This window comes from Rhinopithecus roxellana, chromosome 10 (genome assembly GCF_007565055.1).
Source record: "Rhinopithecus roxellana isolate Shanxi Qingling chromosome 10, ASM756505v1, whole genome shotgun sequence".
NCBI classification, from domain to species: Eukaryota; Metazoa; Chordata; class Mammalia; order Primates; family Cercopithecidae; genus Rhinopithecus; species Rhinopithecus roxellana.
The window spans coordinates 87,666,289-87,685,470 of record NC_044558.1 but is presented as its reverse complement, the minus strand read 5'-3'; the positions used below and the strand labels follow the sequence as shown (position 1 = coordinate 87,685,470).

The window sequence follows — 19,182 nt, the reverse complement described above, 5'->3', positions numbered from 1 at the left end:
CAATTATTTTAAATTATAAAAATAATAAATAAAAATAGTAGAGAAACATGGGAGAAATGTGCAAATGAGACAAATAAAGTAAAAATTACCTATAATCCTAACACCACCATTCTAAACATCTCACTATAAATTTTTGTGTATATACACATGTCTTTTAAAAACAAATCTGAGGCTGGGCGCGGTGGCTCAAGCCTATAATCCCAGTACTTTGGGAGGCCGAGACGGGCGGATCGAGACGGGCAGATCACGAGGTCAGGAGATCGAGACCATCCTGGCTAACACGGTGAAACCCCGTCTCTACTAAAAATACAAAAAACTAGCCGGGTGACGTGGCGGGCGCCTGTAGTCCCAGCTACTCCGGAGGCTGAGGCAGGAGAATGGCGTAAACCCGGGAGGCGGAGCTTGCAGTGAGCTGAGATCTAGCCACTGCACTCCAGCCCGGGCGACAGAGCAAGACTCCGTCTCAAAACAAAACAAAACAAAACAAAAAAACAAATCTGATATCATACTGCATACATGGTTTTACAAACTGCTTTTTATTTTTTTTTTTAAGAGACAGCGTCTCACTGTCGCCCAGGCTGGAGTGGCCTGGTATGATCAGAGCTCACTGCAGCCTCTAATTCCTGGGTTCAGGCAATCCTCCCATCTCAGCCTCCTGAGTAGCTAGGACCACATGCATGTGCCACCACGCCAGGCTAATTTTTAAATTTTTTTTGTAGAAACAGGGTCTTGCTATGTTGCCCAGGCTGATCTGGAACTCCTAGCCTCAAGTGATCCTTCCACTTCTGCCTCCCAAAGTGCTGGGATTACAGGCATGAGCCACCACACCCGGCCATATAGCCTCTTTTTTTCAATAAGCTTCATACTGCAAACATTTTCTCAGAATACTGTTCTTCAAAATATGTGATTTTGCCGGGTGCAATGGCTCACACCTGTAATCCCAGCACTTTGGGAGGCCAAGGCGGGTGGATCCCTTGAGGCCAGGAGTTCAAGACCAGTCTGGGCAACATGGTGAAACCGTGTCTCTACTAAAAATACAAAAAAATTAGCTGAGTGTGGTGGCACACGCCTGTAATCCCAGTTACTCAGGAGGTTGAGGCAGGAGAACCGCTTGAATCCAGGAGGCGGAGGTTGCAGTGAGCCGAGATGCTCCAGTACACTCTGGCCTGGACGACAGAGCAAGACTCTCTCAAAAAAAAAAAAAAAAAAAAAAAAGTGTGATTGTTCTCCAAAACCAGTAACTTCTCACTCAACACAGGAAAAAATAACACTTAGCTCATTATGTTAAATAATAAATATGAAAAAATGGTTAATACTCAAATACCTTTTTCCATTTTCCTTAGTTAATAGTGAAAGGATATATTTACCTATAGAAATGCATGTATTTGAAAACAAGAGTGATTTTCAGGAAACTGACAGATCTTTCAGGTTGTGCTTTTAAAAAAAAAAGCAGACTAGGGCCGGGCGCGGTGGCTCACGCCTTGTAATCCCAGCACTTTGGGAGGCTGAGGCAGGTGGATCACAAGGTCAGGAGATCAAGACCATCCTGGCTAACACAGTGAAACCCCATCTCTACTAAAAATACCAAAAAAAAAAAAAAAAAATTAGCCGGGTGTGGTGGCGGGCGCCTGTAGTCCCAGCTACTCAGGAGGCTGAGGCAGGAGAATGCCAAGAACCTGGGAGGCAGAGCTTGCAGTGAGCTGAGATTGCGCCACTGCACTCCAGCCTGGGCAACAGAGCGAGACTCCGTCTCAAAAAAAAAAAAAAAAAAACAGACTATAAATTCATATAGTAAATTTACTTATATGTCAAGTCTTGAAATGAAGGAGCATCCCTTGTATTTCAAGTGGGGAATTAGTAAACAATGTATGACCTTGGCATTATCATTAAACTGACCACAGAAGGAACTGAAAACCCTGATTAAAAACACATAACAAAATCTGATGGCTGCAAAAATATCATATGGAAATGGTAAAATTTTCTTAACCGTCCTCTCATTCCTGGATTTCAAACTGTTTCCAATTTTCTTAATATACAACTAATTTCATAACGAAGATCAGTGTATATAAATAGATGACACCATTTCTGAGATTTCTTTTTTCTTTTTTTTTGAGACAGAGTCTTGCTCTGTTACCCAGGCTGGAGTGCAGTGGCACGATCTCAGCTCACTGCAACCTCCGCCTCCCAGGTTCACACGATTCTCCTATCTCAGCCTCCTGAGTAGCTGGGATTACAGGTGCACACCACCACACCTGTCTAACTTTTTGTATTTTTAGTAGAGACGGGATTTCACCATGTTGGCCAAACTGGTCTCAAACTCCTGACCTCAAGGGATCCGCCTGCCTCGGCCTCCCAAAGTGCTGGGATTATAGGCATCAGCTACTGCACCCGGCTCAGAAGTACATTTTTCAGGTCTTTGATGCGTTTTGCCAGCCTTCCTTCCAGAAACTGCACAAATTTATCCCCCTCAACCCTAGCAGCATGCAGAGTACCCATCTCAACAAACTCCTGTCAACATTCCCTCTTATCAAGGCAGATTTCATATCCAACTTATAAAAACCTTAAATCTAATGTTATTTATAAAAAATGCTTAAAGCAAAATAAATGAGAGCTTCAAGGGCAAGGGCCATGTTTGATTTATCTCAGGACTCTCAGTCCCTAACTCAGTGTTACGCAAAGAAACTATGCAACCAAGGCTGGCCAACATAGTAAAACACCGTCTCTACTAAAATACAAAAAAATTAGCCAGAGGTGGTAGTGCACACCTGTAATCACAGTTACTCAGGAGGCTGAGGCAGGAGAATTGCTTGAACCCAGGAGGCGGAGATTGCAGTGAGCCAAGATTGCACCCTTGCACTCCAGCCTGGGCGACAGAGCGAGACTCCATCTCAAAAAAAAAAAAAAAAAAAGAAAGAACCTACGCACCCAAGGCTGGCTGAATGAATGAATACAGACATAGAGTTGCCCTGGGACAAATGAAAACATATAGATGCTGGACCATCTGTATGGGAGCTCACAGCATTCGGACACCAGGGCTTGTCCATCCCAAAGAAAGAAAAACTAGTATCAGAAACTAAACTTGGCCAAGTGCCATGGCTCACGCCTGTAATCCCAGCTACTTGGGAGGCTGAGGCAGGAGGACTGCTTGAAGCCAGGAGTTCAAGACCAGGCCTAGGCGAGACCCTGTCTCTACAAAATATTTAAAAGTTAGGCAGGCATAGTGGTGTGCCTGTAGTACCAGCTACATGGGAGGCTAGGGCAGGAGGATAGCTTGAGCCCAGCAGATTGAGGCTGCAGTGAGCCGTGACTGAGCCACTGCACTCAAGCCTGGACAACAGAGCAAGACCCTCTCTCTCTCTCTCAAAAGATAACATAAAATAAAATAAACTTGGTTGATAATAAAGAGACAAAAACGAGCAAAGGCTCGGAGTAGACATTTATCCAAAGAACGTATACAAAGCACCAGTAAGCACCTGAAAAGATACTCCGCCAGGTGCAGTGGCTCCACACCTGTAATCCCAGCACTTTGGGAGGCCAAGGCGGGTGGATCACCTGAGGTCAGGAGTTTGAGACCAGCCTGGCCAACACAGTGAAACCTCGTCTCTACTAAAAGTACAAACATTATCTAGGCATGGTGGTGTGCACCTGTAGTCCCAGCTACTTGGGAGGCTGAGGCAGGAGAATTGCTTGAACCCAGGAGGTGGAGGTTGCAGTGAGCCGAGATCATGCCACTGCACTCCAGCCTGAACAACAGAGTGAGACTCTGCCTCAAAAAAAAAAGAAAAGAAAAGATGCTTGACATCCATAGCCATCAGGGAAATGCAAATCGAAACCACTATGAAATGCCACTTCACACCGCTAGGATGGCTACCCACTAGGATAATAAAAAAGACAGACAATAACAAGGGTTGGATGTAGAGAATCTGGAACTTGAATCCATTGCTGGTGGGAAAGTAAAATGGTGTAGCCACTCTGGAAAACAGTCTGACACTTCCTCAAATAGTTAAACATAGAAAACACAAGTTTTCTATATAAATGTTCATAGCAGCACTATTTGTAACAACCAAAACACGAAGACAACCCAATGTCCATCAACTGATAAATGTATGAACAAAATTTGTCATCTCCATATGATGCAATAAAAGGAAATGAAATACTAGTATATGCTAGAACACAGATGAATTGTGAAAACATTATGTAAAATGAAAGAAGCTAGTCAAAAAAGGCTACGTGTTGTATGAACCATGAATAGGAAACATCTAGAATAGGTCAATCTAGAGAGACAAAGTAGATTAGTGGTTGCCTAGAGAGTGCAGGGGGGTTAGGGGACCTAAGCTAAGGGGTACAGGATTTCTTTTTGAGGAAATAAAGATATTCTAAAATTGATTATGTGCTGGGTGCAGTGGCTCATGGGAGAAATGTATAATCCCAGCACTTTGGGAGGCCGAGGCAGGTGAATCACTTGAGGTCAGGAGTTCGACCCCAGCCTGGCCAACATGGCGAAACCTCATCTCTACTAATAATACAAAAATTAGCCAGGCATGGTGGTATATGCCTGTAATCCCAGCTACTCGGGAGACTGAGGCAGGCAGGAGAATCGCTTGAACCCAGGAGGCAGAGGTTGTAGTGAGCCAAGATTGCGCCACTGCACTCCAGCTTAGGAGACGGAGACTGTCTCAAAAAATAAATAAATAAAGTAAAAATTGATGATGGTGATGGATGCACAACTCTGTGGATAGATTAAAAGCCATTGTATTGTATACTTTAAATGGACAAATTGTGTGGTATATAAATTACATCTCAATAAAGCTATGGGAAAAAAAGCCAACTTGGGGCTAACATAATCTTGACCGAATTGACTTTCACATATACAGAACTTGGGGCTCTGGAAACCCCCATGATCAATTCCTGAACCATGAGCCACCTTCCCTCTCTCTGGTTCTCGGGCAGGGAGATGGCAAAAGAACAAGGGGTGTTTGGAAACGCGCTGGATGGGGCCCCAGTGAGAGAACACTTACAACTGCTCCTCCAGTGGCCAGGGGATCAGTTTGACGATGCAGTGTCCTTGAGACCAAGCAAACCAGGAGCCATCTGGGGAGAAGGCGACGCTCCAGGTTTCACAGCTGGACTTCCAATCAAACTGGTGGGGGCGCCCGGGCTTGAGTTCGGCCAGCAGCAGCGGTTCCTCTGGGGCAGGAGACAACATGCTTCGAATACATACCCCCTTGCTCCCTGACCACCCAGACACAGGAAAGCCACCGTCTCCCTGTGGCAAAGAGCGACACTATCCATTCCCAGAGGGAGTTGTCACTTAAATGACCCAGGGCAGTAACAGCAGCCACAGGCCACATTCCACCATGGTTACTCAATCCTGGCACTCCTCACTGCTGGTTAACCATGACTCACAGTAACCTTTGTGCCCGTGAACTCAGTGAATGGAGGCCTCATTTTTCTGTGAATACTTGAAGGGGAGAAAAGTAGAGACATAGCCAGACCAGGAATATGCTAGATAGTGCTGATTATGGGGCCAAAATAGCAAGGCTTTCCAATGCATTTCAGTTTTCTTCAAAAGAACCTGCTGCTAGGGCCGGGCGCAGTGACTCATGCCTGTAATCCCAGCACTTTGGGAGGTTGAGGTGGGCGAATCACAAGGTCAGGAGATCGAGACCATCCTAACATGGTGAAACCCCATCTCTACTAAAAATACCAAAAATTAGGCAGGCGTGGTGGTGGACGCCTGTAGTCCCAGCTACTTGGGAGGCTGAGGCAGGAGAATGGTGTAAACCTGGGAGGCAGAGTTTGCAGTGAGCTGAGATCACGCCACTGCACTCCAGCCTGGGCAACAGAGCAAGACTCCGTCTCAAAAAAAAAAGAACCTGCTGCTGTCAAAGAAGGAATATATGAAACTCAAAGGCTCCCTCTCACTCGCCTGCATCCTCCCCATCATTAAGGCTAAAAACGCTCAGCCCTTGCCTTGCTTCCTCACACTCAGAAGTATAGATTCCATCTCCCCATCTCTCCTGCTTCCACATCCTCTCTCCGACGTTAAACCTTCATCTCATCTTGCCCAGATCTTTTGCTACAGTCTCCTGATCGGTCTTCCTACCCCTAGAGACGCTGCTAAAGCTGAAATACACATACCATCACATCATTTCTTTCAAATACATTTGAAAGCTCCCACCTGCCTACATCATAAAGGCAACTGAGCCCAGGCCTTCCACCACATGCCATCTGCCCCAGCCCATCGGTCCAGACTCCTTCCCTTATCCCCTCCCTGCAGGCCACACTCTGGCCACAAAATCTCCTTGACATGCAAGGGGCTTTATTTACGTTCACACCTGGACCCACTTTTGCTTATGAGAATCCCTAGCTTCTCAAAGTAACAAAAAAGAAAGAAAAAGTAATAATCCCACCTAGATTCACAAGTAAGAAGCGTACCCTGATCTCATACTATTAAAACGGAAATAAGTCGCACCTTGTTTATTTCGTTCTCTCTTGTGTAACCAATTTCCCTCTGCCCCCGGCCCTCCTTATCAGTGTCTAAATACCTTGTTCCAACACCCAGATCATTTCCTCTTTGTTTCTCCCAGGACCTAGCACACCATTTTGTGAAAGAGTAGGCACCAGATTGGAGCTTCTTCATTGACTGACCCACAGTTCCTAGTTCAGTTCTTTACTCCGGTGGAAGATTCTCAATGGCTGAGGAAGCTCATAAATTAAAGGCCTTCAGAATGAATTTTTTGACCATTATGACTGTGATACTTACTAATACAAAAACTGGCTTCCATCCTGAATGAGGTCAGTTCCTGATGTGTGCATTCCACACAAGGAATGTGGAATGTGGAAGACTTTGACCCTGGCTGTTACCAGATAAGATACTCATTTTTAAAACCCATATTTCATATATGTTAAGACACATCTTTATACATCTTCTACATTTTGACCTTGCTGAAATCAGGATGTATCTTACAATCAATGACTTTTCATAGTTAAATACGTAGTATTTTTTTCTCAGTTATAGATGATGATAATACAATCCATGGTATCTTGGATTCAGTAAAGCAGATGGTAGAGATGCATATGTGTATATTTATAAAATATTTTTGCTGGGTGCAGTGGCTCACATCTGTAATCCCAGCACTTTGGGAGGCCAAGGTAGGTGGATCACTTCAGGACAGGAGTTTAAGACCGGCCTAGCAAACATGGTGAAACCATGTCTCTACTAAAAATACATTTAAAAAAAAAAAAAAAAATTAGCCACACATGGTAGTGGGCACCTGTAGTCCCAGCTACTCAGGAAGCTGAGGAAGGAGAAGCACTTAAACCCAGGAGGCGGAGGCTGCAATGAGCCGAGATTGCGCCACTGCACTCCAGCCTGGGTGACAGAGCAAGACTCTGTCTCAAAAAAAAAAAAAATAGGCTCATGCCTGTAATCCCAGCACTTTGGGAGGCCAAGGCGGGCAGATCACCTGAGGTCAGGAGTTCGAGACCAGCCTAACCAACATGGAGAAACCCCATCTCTACTAAAAATACAAATAAGCCAGGCGTAGCGGCACATGCCTGTATCCCACCTACTCAGGGGGCTGAGGCAGGAGAATTGCTTGAACCCGGGAGGTGGAAGGCAGAGGCTGCAGTGAGCCGAGATGGCATCATTGCACTCCAGCCTAGGCAACAAGAGTGAAACGCCATCTCAAATAAATAAATAAATTATAGTATATGCATTTATAGGAAAATAATAACATAGGTATATCTTGTTATATAAAATAGGTGTGTGTTGCTGAAACTTCTGTCTTTAAATATAATGTTAATAAATCATATCAAGCCTTTGTAAAGAGAATATTCATTCTCAGAGGTTCTACGTGTAGATCTGGGTTTTAATGTATTAGGGCTGGCCAGGCATGGTGGCTCACACTTATAATCCTAGCACTTCGGTAGGCTGAGATGGAATGATCGCTTGAGGCCAGGAGTTCAAGACCAGCCTGGTCAACATAGACTCCATCTCTAGAAAGAGAAAGATAGAAAAGAAAGAAAAGAAAGGAAGGAAAGGAAAGAAAAGAAAGAAAGAAACAGAAGAAAGAGAAAGAAAGAAAGAAATTTATATATATATATATATGGTCTGTGTAAATAGCTTGTTGTATAGACCCAGGTAAATCCTCCTAGAAATCTACATTTGTACGTGTGATAGTTTCATTTATACAATCACATGTGTATAGCTATTTGTATAGACCCAGGGTTCTCAGCTGGGGGCTATTTTGCCCCTTGAGGACATTTGGCAGTAACATTTTTGGTTGTCACAACTGGAGATGCTACTACTGCCGTCTAGTGGGTGGAGGCCAGGGGTGCTGCTCAATGCCCTGCAGTGCACAGGACAGCCCACAGCAAAGAATCATTTGGCCCAAAACGTCAACAATGCTGAGGCTAAGAAACCCAGATGTAGTCAAGTATTAAATGACATTGACTGATGTAGAGAAACATTTTCAAATGACCTGGATGGCCTGGGATGTGGCTTACACCTGTAATCCCAGCGCTCCGGGAGGCAGAGGTGGAAGAATTGCTTGAGACCAGGAGTTCCGGATCAAATGACCAGAATGAAAATATCTTTTTTTTTTTTCCATCCTGATAACATTCACAGTTGGTTCACTTCCTCTACATTATCCTCTTTTTTTCTTTTTTTTTGAGATGGAGTCTCGCTCTGTCACCCACGCTGGACTGCTATGGCGCAATGGCACGATCTCGGCTCACTGCAACCTCCGCCTCCTGGGTTCAAGCAATTCAGCCTCAGCCTCCCAAGAAGCTGGGATTACGGGCATGCACCATCACACCCAGCTAATTTTTGTATTTTTAGTAGAGACAGGTTTTTGCTATCTTGGCCAGGCTGGTCTCAAACTCCTGGACTGAAGCAATCTGCCCACCTCGGCCTCCCAAAGTGCTGGGATTACAGGCATAAACCACCATGCCTGACCTTTTTTTTTTTAATCTCCCAAACCAAATCCATTAGCAAGTTCTTTGAAGTCTGTTTCCAAAAGACTTGCCAAATCTAACCCCTCTCCATCTCTATGCTCATCTATGCAGCACCATCTCCCACCTGGCCCAGTAGACAACCTTCCAGTTGCTCTCCCTGCTTCCCCTCTAGCCCCGCACCATCAGTTCTCCTTGCCTCCAGAGTGATCAGTTTCACTGTTAGAATAAAACTCTAGCTACTCACCCTGCCCTCAAAATCCAGCATAATCTGAACCTCCCTGGGCTTGTACTTCTCTCCCTGCCCCTGCCTCCAACACATTGCCCTTCTCTCTACCCTCTGCCAATGCTCAATTAGTTCTGACCCTAGGCCTTTGCACCAACCATTCCCTTCATCTGGAATGCCTCTCCTCGGCTGGCATCTACTCTTATTCAGGTCTAGCTCAAATGACAACTGCTTAGAGAGTCTTCTGACCCCTGTCAACCTCCTTCCCAACCCCTCACTTTATTTTCTTTACAGCCCTATCACCATTTGATTGTCATCTGTCTCCCCTCTACTAGGACATCAATTCCAGGGAGCAGGAACCTTGTATATTAATCCCCAGACCTGGCAGAGTTCCTGGTGGAGGGCAGGCAGTAAGTAAATATTTGTCTAAAAAATACATATGGTATAACTCTTTAAACAAAAAAGTAATATAAAGCTGGCCGGGCATGGTGGCTCATGCTTGTAATCCCAACACTTTGGGAGGCCGAGGCAGGCGGATCACTTGAGGTCAAGAGTTCAAGACTAGCCTGGCCAACATGATGAAACCCTGTCTCTACTAAAAATACAAAAATTAGCCAGGCATGGTGGCGGGCGCCTGTAATCCCAGCTACTTGGGAGGCTGAGGCAGGAGAATCACTTGAACCCAGGAGGTACAGGTTGCAGTGAGCAGAGATCGCGCCACTGCACTCCAGCCTGGGCGACAGAGCAAGACTCTGTCCCCCAAAAATAAAAAATAAAGCCCCTTAAACTCTGATGATGCTTATGCCAAACACTTCACATGAAATGCTTCTTAAACACAAGCCCTACTCAGAATTCACACTCTATTTCTGTGATTTAGGGATTTAATCTCTTGCTATTTCAGGTTCAGGAATCCAGGAGCTAAAAGAAGAACAAACTCAGTGACTCCTGTCTCTTGGAGTCTGGGCCCAAACTAAACTTGGCTAAAGGGAGAGAAAGCCCTAGTTAGTGCAGAACTTAAAAACAAAACAAAAAAACAAAAACAGAGCTGGGGGTGGGGTATCTAGCTTCATCTGGTATGGTACTTGCAGGCCCTTCTTGGTGAAAAGGCCTATGAATCAGGGTTTCTTTGTTTTCTCGTTCTTTTTTTTTTTTTTTTTTTGAGACGGAGTCTCACTCTGCCGCCCAGGCTGGAGTGCAGTGGCGCGATCTCAGCTCACTGCAACCTCCGCCTCCTGGGTTCAAGTGATTCTCCTGCCTCAGCCTCCTGAGTAGCTGGGATTACAGGTGCTCACCACCACACCCAGCTAATTTTTGTATTTTTAGTAGAGTCAGGGTTTCACCATGTTGGCCAGGCTGGTCTCAAACTCGTGACCTCAGGTGATCTGCCCACCTCGGCCTCCCAAAGTGCTGGGATTACAGGAGTGAGTCACCGCATCCGGCCTCTTCTTTTTTAAATTGATAAATAAAAATCATATATATTATGGCATATAACATGTTTTGATATATGTATACATTGTGGAATGGCTCAAGCTCATTACCATATATGCATTACCTCACATACTTATTTTTGTGTGGTGAGAACACTTAAAATCTACTCTTAGCAAATTTCAAGTATATCATACATATATATATATATATATATTCTTTTTTTTTTTTTTTTTGAAACAGGGTCTTATGCTGAAACCCAGGCTGGGGTGCAGTGGCTCGATCATAGCTCACTGCAGCCTCAACCTCCCACCCAGGTTCAAGTGATCCTCTGGCCTCAACCTCCTGTGTATCTGGGGCTACGGGGGCGTACCATCACACTCAGCTTATTTTTTTTTTTTTTTAACTTAAATTTTTAGTAGAGATGGGGGTCTGGCTATGTTCACCAAGCTGGTTTTGATCTCCTAAGCTCAAGCGATCCTCCTGCAGGCATGAGCCATCACACCTGGCCCTGGATCAGGGTTTGCTAATTAAACAATGGGACGTGTTTGGACAATCAGGCTGAGTGGAAAGGTATATATTATAAGCCTCTTCTAGGCAAAGCAGTTAGCCTTAACACAGAGATGAAAGCTATGACCCCAGCCAGCAGGAAGCTAGGTGATTTTTCCTGTGACATGTACATTAGATATTCCACCGGCCTCAAAAGCTTTCCTCGGTTGCTCCATCTTATCATTCAGGGATTAGTCCTCATGTCACCTTCTCAAGAGACCATCCTGGCCTCACTATCTAAAGTGACCATTCATTTTCTTTTTTTTTTTTTTGACAGGGTCTTGCTCTGTCGCCCAGGCTGGAATGCTGTAGCGCCATCATGACTCACTGCAACCTCAACCTCCCCAGGCTCAGATGATCCTCCCATCTCAGCCTCCCCAGCAGCTGGGACTACAGCCGCATTCTAAGCGCCTATAGTTCTGTATTTTTTGTAGAGATGGGGTTTCGCCATGCTGCCTAGACTGGTCTCAAACTCCTGGGCTCAAGTGATCTACCCAAGTTGGCCTCCCAAACTGCTGGGCCACTGCGCCTGGCACTATTCACTTTCCTTTAACCATTTGATTTTCTTTATAACCATCACTTAGATATTTTCTTTTTCTTTTTCTTTTTTTTGAGATGGAATTTCACTCTTGTTGCCCAAGCTGGAGTACAATGGTGCAATCTCGGCTCACTGCAACCTCCCACTCTCTGGTTCAAGCGATTCTCCTGCCTCAGCCTCCTGAGTAGCTGGGATTATAGGCACGCACCACCACGCCCAATTAATTTTGTATTTTCAGTAGAGACGGGGTTTCATTATGTTAGTGAGGCTAGTCTTGAACTCCTGACCTCGAGTGATCTGCCCGCCTCAGCCTCCCAAAGTGCTGGGATCACAGGCGTGAGCCACCCCAGCACGTTTGGTTGATATTTTCTTGATTGCCTGTCATTTTTACATATTTATTGTCTATCTCTTTCTCAATGTACCCAAACTTGCCAGTTCACTGCTATTGGGCTACACTGTGATTTCTAATAGGGAAATCACATGTAGTTACCAGCCACTTGAAATGTGGCAAGTCAGAATTCAGATGGGCTGAAAGTATAAAATACACAACACATTTTGAACAGTTAGCACACACAAAAAATCTAAAACATTACAATTTATTTGATTACATGTAGCAGTAATATTTTAGACATGTTGGATTGAAAGAGTTTTTAAATTGTCACCTAGTTCTTTTTTCTTTTTTTAATGTGGCTACCTGAACATTTTAAATTACATATGTGGCTCACATTAAACTTGTGTTGGTCAGGGCTGGCCTAGAGGGTGCCTGGCACATAGTAGACACTCAACAAATATTTGTTGAATGAATAAATGAATTCTAACCATTGCTCTGAAGATTTCAACTGTTGCCCATTGTATTTCCTTTACAATGGGCTTTATTCCATTTGAAAAGAAGTTAAAACTCTGGCCTTTTTTGTACAGTAACTTGGCAGCTCTCAACAACCCTGCCCACACCCTCAAAACGAAGTTGTCAATCTTTAGGAAAACCCCAGAACTGGAAACAGATTTCTGTTAAAAAGGGAGGCTAGCTACAGATTGCTTTCAGACTGAACTGTAAGGAGGCAATGGAAATGAAACGGAAGCTATAAAAAGATTCACACAGGATCTACACAAACAGTAGGGGCCCTTTAAAAAAGAATTCTACGGGTAACACACTCACTGAAAAGAAAGCCCTTATCTAGATGGGAAGGGGAGAGAGCTGCCTTTAACTCAATGCCTGACTTCAGCAAACAAAGAAATGTCATTTCCTAAATTAAAAAGTAACACCACCCCAGGGAATACCCAGATTTCAACCTTCCCACCCACAATAACAAGCCATCAGCAATCAGAATCCTCCAGACCAGGATGAAGCTTGAACTTGGCTGCAAGATTACAATGAAGTTCTGGAACAAATTCTGAGCCCTGGGCCTTGACCCCGTTCTGAAAATTTCTCCTAAGGAAATTGCATTTAAACTCGGGTCCTTCAAGAGGTGGGACTCCAGGAATCAATTCTAAATCTATCCCAAGTTTCTCTATACAGGTGGGGTTCCGAGGGAAGGTCGTTGGAGGGGAGAGGGCTGAGGCGTGCATGCGTCTTGAGGTTTTTCCCCCTTGCATAAGAGACACACCTTTCCCACTGAGATTTAAATGTTCATCTGAGCTGGTTTGAGGTATATCCAATATCCTGACTTCCACGCTGTCTTCTGATGGGGATGACAGTTAACAAGAATAGAGGCAAGGTCCTGACCTATCAATGTATCCTAAACTTGCCTGATCATACAGTATCGCCAGGGATCAGCATCTCCAGTCCCGCCCCACCTCCACTGAATTAATCTCCAGTGGGAGAGGCTGGGGATAGATTGTTTCAACAGGGAACCCAGACACCATTTTTACCGGGTTCCAACCACCCTCCGAGGCAGGTACTAGAATTATCCCATTTTGCAGATAGAAAACTGAGACGTGGGTGGCGGTGGTTCAGTGGTTCGTCCACTGTCACCATCACACAGCTTGTGAGGGGCAGAGGTGACTGCCATCTAGACATGCGAGTGCGTCCCCTGGCACCGGGGCACCCACCCCCTTGGGGATCTCCGTTTTAGGGCTTGGGCTCCCCACCCAGGAGCCCCTCTGTCCCGGTCGGGGGATCCCCTCCCGCAGAAGCCCGATCTTCCCGATCCTGTCGCCAGCGGGAGTCGGGGTGGCGGCCACTGACAACGAAAGTGAAACAAAGCTGGTCGCCGGGCGCGCACCCCCGCCGGCCCCGCGCGGATCTCCCAGGCCGGACGCCCCCGCCGCGTCCAGCCCCCGCCCCGCCCCGCCGAGCCAGCCCCGGGGTCGCCTCCCCCTCCCCGGGGAGAACGGGCCACGGCCCCGCCGGGCGGGAACTGGCCGCCGGGCCCCACTCACCTCCGGCCTCCATGGAGGACGCGCGCGGCCCCCGCGGCAGGCGGCGGGCGCCTCAGCCCCCCGGGCCGCGGGCCCTCATGCCGCCCCCGCGCCGCCCGCCCTGGCCCGGCCGCCGCCGCCGCCGCCCGGAGAGGCCATCAGCTGCTTCCCGTCACATGGCGGTGGGCGCGGGCGGAGACGCGCGGGGGCGGGGCGCTGGGGAAACGGAGGGGGGGTGCGGACGGGATAAAAACGGTGGGGAGGCAGCTGGGGGAAAAGATGGAAAATCGGGGGGGCGGTACGCTGACGGGATAAAAGCCCAGGGGTTGCTGAGGGGAAACGGGGGCGGGGAAGACGCGCGAACCAGATAAAAATGGGGCAGGGGGTGGGGGGAGGTGAGCGGAAACGGGGTGGGGCGCGAGCGGGATAAAACCCAGGGGTTGTGCGGGGTCCTGAGGGGAACCAGCGCCGGATAAAAACGGGGAAGGGAGGGAGGTGAACTGGGCTGAGGGAAACCGGGGAAAGGGGAGCGACAGAAACCGGAGTAGGGGAAGCCGGGCTCAGGGGAAAAGGGGGTGTTGGAGAGTGGGTAGAGCCAGGCTGAGGGAAAAACCAAGCGGGGGAAGCGGCGATCCGGGGAAAACGGAGAGAGGGGGACTGAGGGCGGTGGGGGGAAGGGGAACCAAAGGGGCTGAAGCGAAGTCGAGGGGAGGGGCAGGTGAAAATGGAGCCATGCGAAGCCCGATGAGGGGGGAACGGGTAAAAATGGGGGCGGGAGAAACAGGGTGGAGGGAACACTGGCCGAGAAACCTGGGGGAGAGCTGGGCTTAGGCGAAAATGCGGAGGGAGAGGGGGTGGAAGGAAAGTGTAATAACCGGGTGCTGGGGCTTGGGGGAGGACATGGATAAGAATGGGGGGGTGCGGCGAGGGTCAAGGCTAGGGTAAAACAAGGGGGGCCGCTCAATGGCTCTGGTAATGGGAGAGGGAAGTGAGGAGAAAACGGGGCAGTGGGAAGAGGAGCGCAGGGTGAAAACTGGGGGTGGAGGTGGGAACGAGATAAAAAACGGGGCAGGGGCGATTCGGAAGAAGACTGCCCCCTTAACTACCTACTGCGACAGCCTCTCCTGTCCCCGTCCCCCTGAGAAAGCTGCTCCCTGTGTACCTGCATAGCCTCAAGAAATGGCTCGCTTGGGTCAGACGCCCCCTTTCTAACATTCCAGGGCCAGGGCAGGAGTCATCATGGAGGCTTTTCCTGCCTGAAAGACCCCATTTCTTAGTTGTCCGGTCCCCAGTAGTGTCACTGGCTTGAGGATTTCTTACTGAGCTCAGCTCATTGTCCTCAAAATGCCTCCCTTTACCCCCGACTCGAGCGCTTCCCTTTCCTGCTTTGCGTCCAAGCTCTTCCCGCGGTTCTTGGTGTCAGCTTCATTCAGGTCACTCTCGCGCTTCTCATTCCTTTCTCCCGCCTTTCTTCACTTCCCTCCAAGTGCCCTCTCCATTTCCCGGTCACTGGTCCCAGAGCTCCGGATCGCAGTGGTTCCATTGTAAACTTTTTTGCTTTCTAACGCAACCTGTGTTTTCTGCGATAACTGAGGTTCCCGTGTTCTTTTTCGCCATGGTCTCTCCGTTCTGATGTTTTGGTTTTTTTTTTTTTTTTTGAGACGGAGTCTCGCTCTGTCGCCCAGGCTGGAGTGCAGTGGCCGGATCTCAGCTCACTGCAAACTCCGCCTCCCGGGTTCACGCCATTCTCCTGCCTCAGCCTCCCGAGTAGCTGGGACTACAGGCGCCTGCCACCTCGCCCGGCTAGTTTTTTGTATTTTTTAGTAGAGACGGGGTTTCACCGTGTTAGCCAGGATGGTCTCGATCTCCTGACCTCGTGATCCGCCCGTCTCGGCCTCCCAAAGTGCTGGGATTACAGGCTTGAGCCACCGCGCCCGGCCGATGTTTTGGTTTTTTTACCCAGGCCCCTGTTTTATGAGCCCTGGGTACTTCCTTCTTGTGTCCCGTCCTTCTTGTGTCCCGTTTGGCCTCCTGCGTTACACTCCTGTTCACCCCGCTTGGCCGGTTTTTTTTTTTTTTTTTTTTTTTGAACCTGCCGGTTTCTCAGTCTCCCCGTTTTCCGCTGGCTACCTGTCCCTTCCTCGCCGCCCATTTTAACTTTAGCCTGCCCCATTCTCACCCTTCATTTTCCACTGGGTATTTTTTATGCTTCCTAATTTTAAAAACGGACCAGCACACCCCTTCCTCTGGGTTTCCACTTTCTATCTCTGGCACCAGTGTCGGCCTCCTCCACCTCTGCTCCCATTTAATCGCTAATTTCCTGCCTCCTGAGGACCCCCGTTTTATTGTCCAGCCTCCCCCCTCCCACTTTTCTCTAATTTTCTGAGTCTCCATTTTTTGTCTTCCAAATTCCTTCGATTCCTGGAGTCTTACAGGCCTCATTTTTATGTACACATCATGGAAAAGAATAAAAGGGTAAGGGCGCAGGGCACGATGGCTCATGCCTGTAATCCCAGCACTTTGGGAGGCCTAGGCGGGCAGAACACCTGAGGTCAGGAGTTTGAGACCAGCCTGGCCGATATGGCCAAACCCAATCTCTACTAAAAATACAAAAATTAGCTGGGCATGGTGGCTGGCGCCTGTAAACCCAGCTATTTAGGAGACTGAGGCAGGAAGAATCACTTGAACCCAGGAGGCAGAGGTTGCAGTGAGCTGAGATCTTGCCATTGCACTCCAGCCTGGGCGATACAGCAAGACTGTGTCTCAAGAAAAAAAAAAAAAAAAAAAAAAAAGTGGGGCTGAGGTGAGGAGAAGAATATTGTTACCAATTTTAAAAAAGCTAGTAAAAAAAAATTTTTTTTTGTCAAGTTCGTTTTTCCAAGTCTTTCAATTTACTAAGCAGGTCTCAATCAAGATCACAAAAGCACTTACTTAAAAATAGCTTTATTCCATTATCTTTTAAAAAATGCATATGATAACCTCAGGATTAATTTCTCCCAATCTCCCCCCACCACATCTTAAAATGTAAATAATGGAGAAGGAGCTGCTTTTTTTTCTTTGCAGCAGTTCCTGGCCAGTCCCAACGTGAGAAATATCAGTTGGCCCTTATTGCATCGTAATACATTTTACCCTAGTAAGGATGATTTTCTAAGTCTCAGTGCATGGGTTATTGCAATTTTCCATCTTGTGTTTTCCTGCGGCAATTATGGGGCTTGTATGTGCTTGTGAGAATTGGAGCCAGTATCAAAGCCACAGAATTGTGGCGGCTCCCTTCCCTGGGTCCACCAGGTTTTGAGAAAAACAAGAAAAAAGTCAGTTGCAATGGACCTGAAGTGTTTATCTTCCTGGTCCTGATAAATAGATCTCACAGTCTCTAAGTTAACAATACATGCCGATAAGATTTTTTTTAAAGCACAGTGTAACAACTCGGACTTTGCCACACAAACTAGTAATCCGCTGTCAACAAGCTTGTGGATTTGGGCACTGGATCGTCTTAAAGCAGCCCGAATTCTTCAAAAATCCTTAAAACTTGAAGACCTGGATTTTACCTGACCCAGGATATTAATGTGCACACAGGATTCAGATATGTGACGGCAGTCACAGCTCAGCTGGTCAAAGGTTTATAGTGTTTGGCACCAGGACCATGAAGCTCCCATTTGGTAGTGGAAAAACCCTCAAATATTTCCTATCAACAGATGTGTGTGCAAGAGAAGAGGAAGTTGTGGAAAATATCCCAGTGATCTTACAAAACATTCTCTGTGTTCCCAGTTAGAGTTTTTTTTTTTTTCCACCTCAACAGTTTTTGTGTTTTCTTTTTTTAATCTTGTTGCCTCTGAGTAGTAGACTCTTAAGTTTGGAATTTGGTTGCCAAAGACTCTAAAGGAGAGACTCACTCAGTATTCAGTGACTTTAGGAGCAAGCCGAGTATCTCATTCTAAAATGACACTGATTTACACTGTTGAGAATGGTTAAGTACGTGGGTGCCTTGCAGCAAAAGACAAAAAGCCAAAAGCCAGTAGAACTGCAATTCACAGCTATTCCTGAGGGGTGCACATTGCAGCCCACTCTTGAGCTCCCCAATGTTCTGAGCAGGGGACAGGGCATACTTCTAGTGATTTGCTTAGTTTAGTCCCTTCATCCAAGAAAACAGACCTTCCCCAACCACACCTGCAGGGTTACTTCAGACAACCAGCTTCTCATTTTAGAGTCCCAGTTCCTAGAATTAGAGAAAGGAAGTTCCCCTTTAAGCCCTAGGTCTGGCCCACTAGAGCAGATACGCAACATTAAAGAGTGCAAATTCAAGTAAGTTTTTCATATTTAGCAAATATCCACTGCACCCTTATAAGATCCTTGACTTGGCCGGGCGCGGTGGCTCAAGCCTGTAATCCCAGCACTTTGGGAGGCCGAGACGGGCGGATCACGAGGTCAGGAGATCGAGACCATCCTGGCTAACACGGTGAAACCCCGTCTCTACTAAAAAATACAAAAAACTAGCCGGGCGAGATGGCGGGGGCCTGTAGTCCCAGCTACTCGGGAGGCTGAGGCAGGAGAATGGCGTGAACCCAGGAGGCGGAGGTTGCAGTGAGCTGAGATCCGGCCACTGCACTCCAGCCTGGGCGACAGAGTGAGACTCCGTCTCAAAAAAAAAAAAAAAAAGATCCTTGACTTTAAGAAATGTATATGAAATCAGAAAACTTAAATATTGAAACTATACAAGGATCTACTGGAAGCATCAGCAGGCTAAACTCATCACATGGTATTTTCATTCCAAATTTAGTGTTATTGATCAGTGTACCCTCAGAATATCCTTAAGAAGCAGGAAGGAAACAAGTTTTCCTCTTCCCATTTCCAAGATTGAGAAACAGTCCAGATGAGCTGGCTTGCCCAAGCAGTTCTTATCACCAGATAACTCCGTTATTAAACATGTCTCCTGCCTTCTTTGAAAGCAACAGGAGAAATGAAGCATAGGAAAGTCTGCAAGCTAATAGTGTTATCACCTAGGAGGCTTGTATATAAATATGAAGCTCTGCAAAATGTGGTTATAATGAAAGGCACTTCCTATTACCAGCTCCCTAACTCTTTTTAAAAGAATTCTATCTCCAGGGAAATAAAAATGGTTAAGACAGTG

At 46.8% G+C, this 19,182-nt stretch overlaps 1 protein-coding gene across 2 annotated transcripts in view; it reads right to left on the bottom strand.

The window, feature by feature from the left end:
• WSB2 (WD repeat and SOCS box containing 2) overlaps positions 1–14,249 on the bottom strand; it is a 29,024-nt gene extending 14,775 nt beyond the window's left edge. Inside the window, exons 1-2 of one of the 2 annotated variants that reach the window (XM_030938933.1) lie at positions 14,076–14,249; positions 5,019–5,187 (exon numbers count right to left, since the gene is read on the bottom strand). In XM_030938933.1, coding sequence (XP_030794793.1) covers positions 5,019–5,187; positions 14,076–14,088 — 182 coding nt within the window. In that variant the 5' untranslated portion in view covers positions 14,089–14,249. Of the gene's footprint in view, positions 1–5,018; positions 5,222–14,075 lie in introns of those variants that run through there. The other variant, XM_010368264.2, reaches the window with a different exon arrangement.
• Positions 14,250–19,182: the final 4,933 nt, after the last annotated feature.